At 36.4% G+C, this 12,843-nt stretch overlaps 1 protein-coding gene across 1 annotated transcript in view; it reads right to left on the reverse strand.

Annotated features, from left to right (window-relative positions):
* Positions 1-12,843, reverse strand: part of slc35f1 (solute carrier family 35 member F1) — a 92,298-nt gene that overhangs the window by 32,798 nt on the left and 46,657 nt on the right. Inside the window, exon 3 of the mRNA XM_079888527.1 lies at positions 4,735-4,862. Within this exon, the coding sequence (XP_079744653.1) occupies positions 4,735-4,862 (128 nt within the window). The remainder of the gene's footprint in view (positions 1-4,734; positions 4,863-12,843) is intronic.

Consider the following 12,843-nt stretch of genomic DNA (forward strand, 5'->3'; position numbering starts at 1 on the left):
AGTATTTGATCGTTTCTAGCAGTTGTGTATCCTTTTGCTTTTTCCTTCATGTTTTGTTCTAGTTAGGCTTTGCTTTGTTTTTCTCTCTTTTAGTTTTATTTCTTCTCTAGGTTATCTTCTCCAGTTTCTAGTTCCCTATAAGTTAGTTATTTTGTTTTATTTATTTTTTGATTGCAAGTTCACTTTGTTTTAGTCCTAGCTCTTTTCTTTTTCTTCTAGTCTTTGTTCTGTTTTAGTTTTAATTCCTTATTTGCCTATTTAATTATACTCTTGTGCCTTGTCTGTTTATCTTGTCTTTTCTTGTTCATTGTGAGTCTTGTGTGTGTCCCTGCCCGGCCTTGCATCCTGAGATTTACTGACCATTGAACCCCACTGTCTGACAGCTAGACTGTACCACCTTCCACATCGAAGAGATCATCAAGCCTCTGGATCCTTGTGTTCCTGTTTGTTTTCCACACCATCATCCCACCTGGTGCTGGCCTCTTCTTCTGCAGTCTTCAAGCTCTTCGTCACCCCAGTTTTGGTTTCTGTGATCATTCTTCCTGCCTGTCGTCGTGTCATCTGCCTTGCCCTACTGTTTGAACTATTTCACACCTCACTCTCCTTGTTGTGCCCTGTCTACAGTGTTAATAAAACTTCCCTTCACGTTCGTTCTGCGTATGGGTCCTCTCTCTCTCTTACAGAACCTGACAATTCCAGCCTTATATATATATAGGCTGGAATATATATATATATATATATATATATATATATACACATCACTTTAATAAAATTGGAAAAGAACATATTATAAACAACACAAAAACATGATATGAAACATATTTGTGAAATAATATTTAAGCTTAAATAGCACAAATGCCAATGGTATTTTGGAGGGTACTATGGTACATTTTTATAACGCAATCTCAACATTATAGCTTGTACTTTTCTGGCAAACTTTGAAACTTTTTGTGCACCTAATGTCACCTGTCCCCTGATGAAATCACTAATGTTGTAGTGTTCCTCGCTGGTAAGTCGCTTTAGATAAAATAATCTGTTTATTTAATAAATGCATCTAACAGAGGAAATTTCAAGCAGGAGGTTTCAGTTCACTGGAGTGTGTTATAATGAGTGTCAATGCAGGAATCTGAAGTTTTTCAGTGTCTTGCTGTTTGTCATCAGTGCGGTTCCTGTTATAAATCTGACTCCGTTCCAAACAAATGTTGCTATTTCCATCCAATGATATGCAGCCTGTTTTTGGTTTATTAAATAAAAGAAAAACAACTTGAATCGAGGAGACCTTGCACTCAAGTTTACCAACTATTTTAGTTGTAATGACATTGTAATGTAATGACATTATAAAATACAATATAGCTCACAAGTTCACTTAAACACTCAAATTAATTGATATTATTTTAAATTATCATAAAAAATATATTACTTTTACCATGTCAATTTAACATTAATGTGGTGTGATTATGATTAAAAAAATAACACATTTAATCATATTCCCTAACAGTTTTAAACCAACAGTTATTAAATTCTGTAATGAGACATTTTCCTACATTTCCTGTTGCAATTCAAGCTTGCTCATCTAACATCGTTTTTTTTACAACAAAGCATCGCCCATCTACAGTATTTACACTAAAGTTGGTTGCAAACCAATGCAGTAAATAATTAAGAACTCTGGTGGCGTGCTTCGGGGTTTCAGCGTTCGACTGACCAGCAGCATCTGCGTCTGGCTCCACTGTCTGATCAGAGACGCTGGAGTCTCCAGTGGCTCTGAACAGAATGAACTGAACTTCTAATTCTCTTTTGTGCTGGGCAGAGAACACAGAGACAGATAACGCTTTAAAGTCAGCAGCACAGGTTGTGCTGCGCAGGCACTTGAGAAGTGCTGAACTGGCGGTACCTGCTGATTGGCCGCAGTGGGCGCGTTTAAAAAATTGGACTCTTGAAAACCAATAAGTGCATGTTTGCAGGGACGTCATACACCTATTATTTTGATGTAGTCCTGACTGGTGCCCAAGACTAGATATGACATGACCCAAACAACTTAGTAGTTCATTATATATGTGCAAAACATGTTCATCTAGAAGTAAAGTTGCCTGCAAATGGATTAGATTCATACTGAGCTAATATATAGTGTTACTGTGTTTAATAAACAAATCTAAGCAGCAACTAAACTTGACAGCCAGTGATCATGCAGTTTCATTGTATAGCAGGGCTCGGAAAAAACTTCAAAAAGTTAGGAGCACCAGCAAAAATTTAGGAGCACCCACCAAAAATTAAGGAGCACCACAACTACAAATTATATATTAACAGATTTTATTTCATCCTGTGGCCAAGATTTGAAATTTGGTCTTCTGGCTCTATATCATCTCACCCCGATGATATTGGCACATGATTTGTCATTTGACATAAATTTAGTGAAGGCAAGCTCTTCTTTGGCGATGGTGTATGCGGTGTTATATTCATAGACAGTATGGTTATATTTGACGTATCCTGCCGATTAAAAGCCTTAATAATCGAACCTGATGAACCTGATTTGTTTGCCACACACCTGTCCCTGCATTTTTTTGCTTGGCACTTGGCACTCTATTGCTATTAATATGCTGTATTAATCTTTGTTAATCTTAGTTAATAAAAATACAGCTGTTCATTGTTCATTAATGTTACTTCACAGTGCATTAACTATGTTAACAAATAATTAAAAAAAATTCAATAATGTAGGCTATTAGTAGCCCAAATGTTGAAATTAACATTAACAAAATTAACAAAGTCCAGTTTATTAATAGTACATGTTAACTGTGTTAACTAGAATTTAATAAGTGGAACATTATTGTAAAGTGTTACCGATTTGTTATACACCGATTCAGACGTCTCGTGAGTGTGTTGGACAGATCAGTTGTTTTAACCATTCATTAAAGTGAATCGGTTCAAATGAGTCATTAGTTCGCGAATCGGACGTGTCATTAGTGGACGTGTAGTCTACGGCAAGCGTTGTGTGATTATCCCGGTAGTTTATTTTTTAGCACAATTCACACTCCACGGTAATTTAGGAGAAAAAAAAATCTCCGAATGCTCCACGTGAAACTTTGGTCTTCCGCCCTTTTTCTATCGTGTCAAATGATTTTGGTTAATATGCGCGAGGGAGAGAGAGCAAGACAGCGCTCGTGTTGTTTGAAGACGCGAGAGTGCGCGCGCGCGGCCGGGGCTTTCTCTCGTCAAGCGCAGCAGTCACTCACGCACCGATCAAATAAGGCTTTGGCGGCCGCCAAACAAAATCAATTCAGGAAAAACCCCGGGATTGGTTATATAACGTTGGATAGAATGACGGTCCGGCCATCGCGTATCAGCGCACATAAGGTACACACTGTGAAGTAATTTGCAAACGTTTTTTAGAGAAATGAAAACAGGTCGCACCACAACCATTATTTGCACTCGCACAAATGCTCCCAAATATATTTTTAGGTCGCACAGATTAAATTTCAGGAGCATATGCGACCAAAATGGTCGCAATTTCGAGCCTTGTATAGAGAAGCTTTGAGATTTGCATTATAATTATTTTTGTTTTATGTAGGCCAGTAAGAGCTGTGCATGTAAACCTCTCTCCCTTTGCCTCAAGAGGCGCACTAGCGACTGACGAAAGCGGAAACCCTGGTGTGAATCCCGCTCGGAGCGGGTCGAGTAGAACCGATACATTTGGTGCCGTGACCCAGATGGGAGTGAGGTTTAGGGGGGTGAGTGTAATGGACGTAGGCCAGTAAGAGCTGTGCGTGTAAACCTCATTCCCCTTGCCTCAAGAGGTGCGCTAGAGGCTGTGGTCTCTAGCGTCCTTGTTAGCTTGCCTGCCTCTCACGCCAGAGACACCAGTTCGAAACCCACTTAAAGTGGGTCGAGTAGGACTGGTTACCAAATTTAGCCACTTAAATGTGTGATTTCTGCCACAACTCCTTTTTCAAGCAATAAGCATAAAAATGACCAAAGATACTGCAATTAGAGGCTGTACATTTTTTAAAAAGTTGCAATCAATACCAGCAAAATTTTGTGATGCGAGTGATGCCTCTGTGGTGGTTGTTTGTGTTTTGGGGCATATAAATATCGAACAGCATCTGTATTCACCTGTAGTCACATGCTATCATAATGCTGTGGGATCTTATCACAAAGAAATCAATAACAACAACACACTATTGTTTTAAGATGTGTACTCTTTTGTGCACATTATAAAATCCTTATTGATCTGATCCTGATTGAGCTGATCCTCTCAGCTACACCTTCACACCTGATAAAAGCCTGTCTGAATGTCCCATTGAATGTCTAATGGTAGAGCAGACTAGGCTAATATATGCCTGGATGCCAGCACATTCTCTAACAAATAGTTGATGTCAGTCTTAGCATCCACAAGGGCTCTTGTAATGACTGTTGGTGATGGTAATAGAAGAGTGAGAAGTGAAAAAAATCGATCCTTTTCTCTGTAGGAATCTCTAATAATCATTGAGACCTCCTCTGGCCACTAATCAAACACCATTAGCAGTGACGTGAATAAGGCTCTTTCAGCACTAACAGCGCCTTAATGAAGATTAAATGACAAGCAACGTGAGGCAAACAGTCGAGCTTTAACTGCCAATCGGACATACATAACAAAGGCTTCAAGCCACTGCATTTTCGCTTCTTAGATTTCACAATCTTTCTTTTCTTTCCCTCACAATGCACAAACACACACTCATAAACATTTGCTGGGGTGTAACCTACCTGAACGCTGGTCAGTGTGGTGTACTGGTAGGCTTTAATGACCAGGTAATTGGCTTCTATATCAATCAATCCCAGAATCATGTACTTCCACCATCTTCTTTTCAGTATTGCCAGTAGATTCTCCTCTCCTGTGGGTAAACATGAAGGTACACAGTGAATTCACTTATAGACAGTCTGCTGTGGTATAAGTCATTATACACAATCAATATGAACTTATACGTACAAACTCTTTGGAAAAACGGTAAATTTGTTGATTGGTTTGAAGTCAAGCAGGCTGAAGGCTGATATTAATATGAACAGAACAATGAGCAGAACATAATCCTGGATAAACCGTCTTTTGCTGATGGTCCTGGAATATCATTCCTTTAAATCATTGACCTCAGATTTTAAGGATAGATTAGGGATACATGGATTAGGTTGCATGGAGTAGATCGTACCATATAATAAATCAAAAATGACCCCAAAAAAGAATAAACCAATAATTTGTATATACAAAACTACTGTTTTTTTGTTTGTTTTTGTTTTTTGTGAAATGAATACTTTTATTCAGCAAGGAATACATTATATTAAATTGATTAAAGTGACAGTAAAGACATTTATAATGTTCCATCAAACAGATTATGTCCTTTGGACCTTAATATTTATCAAATAATCCTCAAGGAAAAGTTTCCTCAAAAATATTAAGCAGCACAACTGTTTTCAACAAGTTTTTCTTGAGCAGCAAATCAGCATATTAGAATGATTTCTGAAGGATCATGTGACACTGAAGAATCAGCTTTGCCATCACAGGAATAAATTCTATTTTAAAATATATTTAAATACAAAACATTTATTTAAAATGTTTATAACATTTCATAATTTTATTGTATTTTTGATCAAATAAATGTAGCTTTGCTAAGTTTAAGAGACTTCTTTCAAAAAGAAAGGAAAAGAAAGATCCTAAACCTTTGAACCGTAGGGTTTACTCACGTTTGTTTAAAATGTAAAATGTATTTCATTTTAAAATGCATCATAATAAAACACTTTCCACAAGAAATATGACATATGACATGGTACAAAAAATAAGCCAAAACAAGATTAGTAAAGAAAGGTCAAAATAAATATAATTTGTCAATTTTCAAGAAACTACAGATTAATCAAAAACAGGTCTACAGATTTTTCATTAGGCGCAAAGGGATCCTGCAGATCCGACCCTGAAGAAATAAAATACAACAACCAGTTTTCTTTCTGCACAAAGGTTTTGTTAAAATACTGCAGCAATCTCTTGACACAGCAAAGCTGCTCTTGAAATAAATATGAGTTTTCTATAGAATCATAACAGCAGAAGCACTGCAGGTAATAAAGCAAGATGAGGAGAACTTACTATAGGAACAAAAGTCTTTGCAGACATTCTAACTCAGTTTCCCCATTATGCTTATTATTTCAGCTGAAGTAGAGTGGAAAGGTGATCATACACTTTCTCTTGCAGGCATCAGTCACGACACTTTACTGAACTGTCCATCTTGGTCGTTTCTAAATGGACAGACTATTTCTGACAAATTACTGATAAATGAACAGTTTCTGCAGGGAACAAACTTCTCTGCATATTCCAGAAACTTTTAATGGACAGCCTGACTACTAGTTTGGAGGGGAAATCTATTTCTGTTCCAATTTTTTTTCCAAAGTTTGAGCACTTCCTTTGAAACCAATAGTGCTTTATTGCAAAACCTTAACATTTAATTGACTCATTAGGCCTTTTCAACATTTCAAAGCTCTCAGGATGGCCCCAGCAGACAAAACCTCCGAAAATAAGGATAATAGCTCTAATCTAATCGAACACAAAGACTTGCAGTTCTTGCAGCTTCCACAATCTGAAATGTTAGAAAATGAAAGTTAAGAGCAACTGGTAAAGTCAAGATAAAATCAGCAGACCAAGAAAGAAAGATTTCTGAAAAAGCTGCTCGTTGACCAGCAGGAATATAAAGCAGAGCGTATGTCACGTGTTCGCTTGCAACTGTATTCTGTGACTATAAAACTAAAAGTACTGTATGTTAAGACAAAAATGGAGAAGCGGTTGAAGAATTGAACAATTTAAGCATGGGGATAAATACATTTTCCATTGAGATTGTGTGACAGACACACTTGAAATATTGTGCAATTAAAGGGAGGAATGGATTGTATTAAGCATTAACGAATCCTGGATAAACCACAAAATCATACATTAACTACTTTTAGAAACAAATTCAGGGCTTTGGAACATCACAGCTAAATATGTGATGAATATTATTGATAACCGAAGTCTAAGTAGATCTCAAACAAGCTGCACATGCAAGGTGACCTGAAATAATTCTGTATTTATACTCTGATTTACACACAATTATTAATAATAACAATCAATCAATCAGTAAATAAATAAAGTTCTGAGTTAAGTATTTTTTCAATCTATTAGGTGACATTTCCTGAGATCTTAATGCATTATAATGCACTGTATTTTCATTATACTGTATGTTTCAATACCGGATGTCGATATGTATTCATTCTTTCCTATTCAGTTTCTAAAAAACAGCGTTAATGGAATTAACAACTGGCAATTAAGACTTTAAGCGTGACTGTTAAATGGTTTCAAATAATAAAAGACGGAAAAATATTCTCATAAGAAAGTGTGAAATGAGATGTTACAGGCAAGGGCAGATACATTCAACATCAATGACAATCAAACAAGGAGAAGGCCTGTCTCCCCAAAGGTAATAAAACATTTTACTATAGATTACATTAAATGGAGATTATAATTACATTTGCAGATGCCTTTTACTGGGGTTAGAGTTAATGGTCCAGAGAAAAGTACTTTAAAGGGACATTTTACCTAAATTAAGTCATCATTTACTCAGCCTGGTGTTGTTCTAATGCTGTATGCACCACAAAAGGAGGATTCGAAAAATATGTCCCGCTCGCGCTCGTCCATATAATGGCAGTGAATAGCGACCAACATCAAGCTTTTTTAAAAAGATGCAAAAGTATCACAGAATGATCCCATGCAACACGTGTCGTATATTCCAAGTGTTCTGGGAGTATTAGATATGCAATTTAATGTATTAAATCCTTATCTTGGCCATTGGTGTGTGCATGGCTATGCGACGTGCGAGTTTGTGTGAGCATCGCATTTCACTCCGTTTCGCCTAGAAAAAGCATCATGCGATAACTTCTTGTTACAATGAACACAAATTACATATTCATGGTACATGGATTGTATTACGTGTCACTTTTTTGATAATATAATAATAATAATGTTACTCTTGTAGCCGTGCAAGGACCGATGGCCAAGGTCAGGATTTTCATTAAACCCCCAGAACACGTGAGAAGGGCATATGGCATTAGAACAACCCCAGGGTGAGACTTTATTTTCCTTTTAGGGTGAACTATCTCTTTAAATCCGCTTTATCTAAAAACAACAACAGAGCATACAAGTACTGGAAACATGATAGAAGCAGCCGATAAGATCTAAAATCTCTCCGTCAGAAGAGAGAGTGGATATACACACACATTGTGGCAGATACAATTTCATTATTTTAATAAAATATGTGCATTATTTAGTATATCAGATCATATTTCTATTTAGTTACACAAGTACATAATGCAATCTTACTTAAAAAAAATTTTTTATCATGATATATAAACAAAATAAGACTATAAAACAATATAAGAAAACCCTTAGTTATAATTCTAAAGGATTTTCTTAATGTTGTGCAACCGACTGCAGATCTAAATTTAAGTTACTATCAAATTAAACTCATGCCCTCTGACATAGATCTCATTTGTGCTTGTCCTCATTGAACACTATACTAAGCGTCTCCTTTTGTGTTCTACAGGGGAAAAAAACTCATACAGGTTTGGAACGACATTAAAAATGTAGTAATTTGAGCGAACACTCTGTCCCTCTCAGCTTTATAAGGGTATATGAAACTCAACTGTTTTCTGTGAGGCCTCCATCGTTTTTCTTTTAAATCATATTATCTATTCCCACCTCCCTTTCGTGAGAATGTTAATGGTGTGCCATTATATTGACTTTAACAGGGTGACCACAGGCAGCAGTGTGATAGAGATGTCATCGTAGAGCTTGTTAAAGGGACTGACTGGGGAGAGCGTGCTGGTCAAACAAGGAAGAGAAAATTACTCTTAAAGACAGGTCATTCTGAGACACCATATAATAATCCTGTTCTCAGAAAGCACTGACAAATCCCACTGTGTTACCAGAGCTTCTAAAGATGGATCTCTCGACAGACCACTCATCCTCACACTGGCAGTGCAAGGCCCATATGTCCTCAAATTTGCAAATGGCTTGTGGTAGGTCTCAGATTTGTAGAAAAAGACGTGAAAATTAAATGATCAAAATACCATGTTTATTTATTTATTTATTTTTTAAATACAGAACACTTTTCGACTAACCCTAACAGTTCTATTCATCAGGCAATCCTACTAGTATATAAAAAGATATCATGGTTTCCACAAATATATTAAGCAGCACAACTGTTTTTAACTGATACTAATAATAAGAAATATTTCTTGAGCAGCAAATCAGCATATTAGAATGGTTTCTGAGAGTAATGAGAGTGAAAATTCAGCTTTGATATCACAGGAATCAACTACATTTTAAAATATATTCAAATAGTTAAAGTACTTTTTAATTTTGTAAGTGGGTTAAAAACAATAGAAATGTATGCAATGTCCCCAAGTAAACGTGGTGTGTGTGTGTGTGTGTGTGTGTGTGTGTGTGTGTGTGTGTGTGTGTGTGTGTGTGTGTGTGTGTGTGTGTGTGTGTGTGTGACTAATGGTCCAAAGAAGCAAGTAGTGTGCAATAAAACACACAATTTGCTTCTAAAAACAACAGAAATCTATGCAATGTCCCCAAGTAAACGTGGTGTGTGCATGCGTGCGTGTGTGCGTGTGTGTGTGTGTGTGTGTGTGTGTGTGTGTGTGTGTGTGACTAATGGTCCAAAGAAGCAAGTAGTGTGCAATAAAACATACACAATTTGCTTCGTACTGTACTATTTTAGTTATTATTTATGCAATGAACAAAATGTTTAAGGAGACATTAAGAGGAAACTTAAGGAGACACTGATGTGAAGAACAATATAAACACACAAAAAATTGGTTAAAATATTGGTTGCTTGTTGATAGTGTAAGGTGGTAAATGGTGTTGATACGCACACATTAATCAAATCACATGAATTTAGATTGCACTAAATAACCCAAACTCAGAAATGGTACATTGGCCTTTTGAGAAGACCACAATACTTCTCTGATATACACTCTTAAAAATAAAGGTTATTTACTGCCATCATTCATTCCATTAAGAACCTTTTACATAATTCCATTGGAGATTATTAAAATGTTCTTCACACAAAGAAAAAATGGTTCTTTTAAGAACTGTTCACTGAGAGGTTCTAAAAGGAACCCAAATTGTTCTTCTCTGGCTTCACTGCAAAAAAAAAAAAAAAAAAAAAACCTTTTGGAACCTTTATTTGTAAGAGCATATAGGGACAGATCAGAAAGTAATATGGAAAGTGAGAAGGCAACAAGACAGATATATATATATATATATATATATATATATATATATTAAAAATCATTCTAATTATAAAAGAATAGCAGAGTCTACACCACAACTATAACAATGTGTCATAGAGTAACTATATCGTTGGAATCACTTCCAGAACGTTTTATTTTTCAGCTGATGAATGATAAAAACATTGACAACCTGTCAGAATCTATCCTGCTTTAAGAGCTCAAGCATTTAAAGTAGCGGACGACAAACCTGCAGCACGTGCCTAGAATAAACAGAATGCTATTGTGCGTTGATGTGGACACTAATATATTTATTGTTATAGTTTACTTTATGGGTATTATTCTTGGTGTGAACTTGGTGTAAATCAGTGGTGATCCTATGATGCAGTGTAAACCTCAAAGAAAAGCATCTACATGCAATACAGTAGGCAAGACAAAACAGCTATACTCAGGAGAACATGAAGCACTTATGATAAAAGCAGCCGTTAAATTAATAAATAATGCAGAAATCCTCTGAGCAGCTACATTTACTTTGGCAATTACTAAAAGCCTTATAGAACTAATATGATCACTCCTGAGACTAAAGGACCCTTCCAGAGAATCATTATCTGTTCTCCCATTACAAACAAAATACTAATAACTGCAAAAGTGCAAATGTCCTGTTTGCAGCTGTACATCAGATATTGTAGACTGACTTCAAAGAAAGGATGAAATGAATTAACATTCTGCACAACTTATATGCACAAATAATATATAAACTACTTTTCAAAACAGTATGTTGTTCAATAATTCCCTTGTGTGTTCAGCATAAGAAAAACTTGCACATGACTGACACAAAGGTGAGCAAATGATGGCAGAATTTTAAGTTGGAATGAAACAGAAGTTGCAATGCTTTTCTTCCCTATTGTGATATTTATCTGAGTGAAACGGCCTCTCGAACAAGAGAAAATGTAAGACGGGACTTGATTTTGTCCATCGGTAATTGATTGAATCAATGGATCGTTGTGGTTTGCTATTGCTGCAATCTTTGATTATTATGAGGGCACATGAATAAAAAAAAATGTGCATGCATAAATAATTTATAATAAATACATCAATATTCCATTAAAAAAACAAAAACAAGAATTGTCCATTTTGATTTCATGGTGACCTTAAGATCCTCCTTAACCTTGATTTTTACATAGAACTTAAAATGTTATTTTTTCATGTTTGTCTTATTGTTTTAGATAGCAAATTGTGAAGCATTTTGGGCAACACCTGTTGTATTAAATTGTGCTATATAAATAAATAAAGAACAAGAACATTGACAAACTAACCATTTTTTCAGATAAAACTGGATATCACTTGCTGAATTATAAAAAGTAATGAGGTTTTTTGACAACAGTTCAGCATAGGCTACTGTATACTGTTTTACATTCTATTTGTAAAAAAATGTTGGCAGTGTAATGTACATAATGTGCAGTACATGTTAGCTCTTTAAAATTGCTTCCATTTATCCATCACATTGTAAATGGATGCTCACGATTCATTGTGAGGTAGGCTACAGTATGTACATGCTTGCTGTATACTGCACATTTTGGCAAATGTAGAAAGTAGGTCATCATCCGTGGTGCACAGACAATTTGTATAGACCTTATGCGCCAGAGAAACAAAGGGCCCTATTTTAACGATCTGAAACGCAAGTATCAAGCGCAAAACGCAAGTAACTTTGTGGGCGGGTCTTGGGCGCTGTTGCTATTATACCGGCGGGATAAATGACTCTTGCGCCAGGCGCAAATCTAAAATGGGTTGGTCTGAAGTAGCTTCATTATTCATAGGTTTGGTTTGGGCGTAACGTGAAATAAACCAATCAGAGCGTCATCTCACATTCCCTTTAAGAGCAGGCGCGCTTGTTCTATAGCGGAGTCCTATTCCTAACGGCGGATTTGCCAGGCGCGCGCCAGGAGCAGTTCACAGCCGAGGAGACCGACGTTCTCGTCAGGGACGTTGAGGATGGAGAAACACACCCAAATTAACTTCGGTTAAACAGGTGTATGATAATTTGGGTAAATGTGTAAGCTAGATATATGCTTTTATAATAAACTGTTTATCTATCTTTATCTATCTATCGGAATAATGTAGGCTATGATTTGCAAAAATGAAACCTGCTGCGTCTGTGGAGGGAAAAGTCCGCTGTGCGCGGGTGCAAAATAGGAATGATACATGCGTCGGTGTACAAAGTCAATTGCGCTGGGTGCAAGATAGGGCCCATAGTCTTTGAACTTCCGTTTTTGCGGTCGCTCTGTATATTTCTATGGCATTGCTGTCCAGGAGTAATTAGCTTTTGAAGTGGATTTACTTAAAGTAAAGTTAACGAAAGTTATCATGAGGATTGTAATGTTTAAAGCAGATGTCTTAACAAATGTCAGTCGACCGGGAAGATTTTAAAATGAGCCGTTCATCCATAAATATATAAGATGGCTGTGAAAATACATACCGGAAGACAAAAGACAACGAGCGCAGCGCTGAAAAGGGGCGGGGCTACATAAGGTCAGCCGTGCATAGTCTTCATCTGCATATTTACATTTA

Source organism: Squalius cephalus (assembly GCF_949319135.1).
Source record: "Squalius cephalus genome assembly, chromosome: 12".
Lineage (NCBI taxonomy): Eukaryota > Metazoa > Chordata > Actinopteri > Cypriniformes > Leuciscidae > Squalius > Squalius cephalus.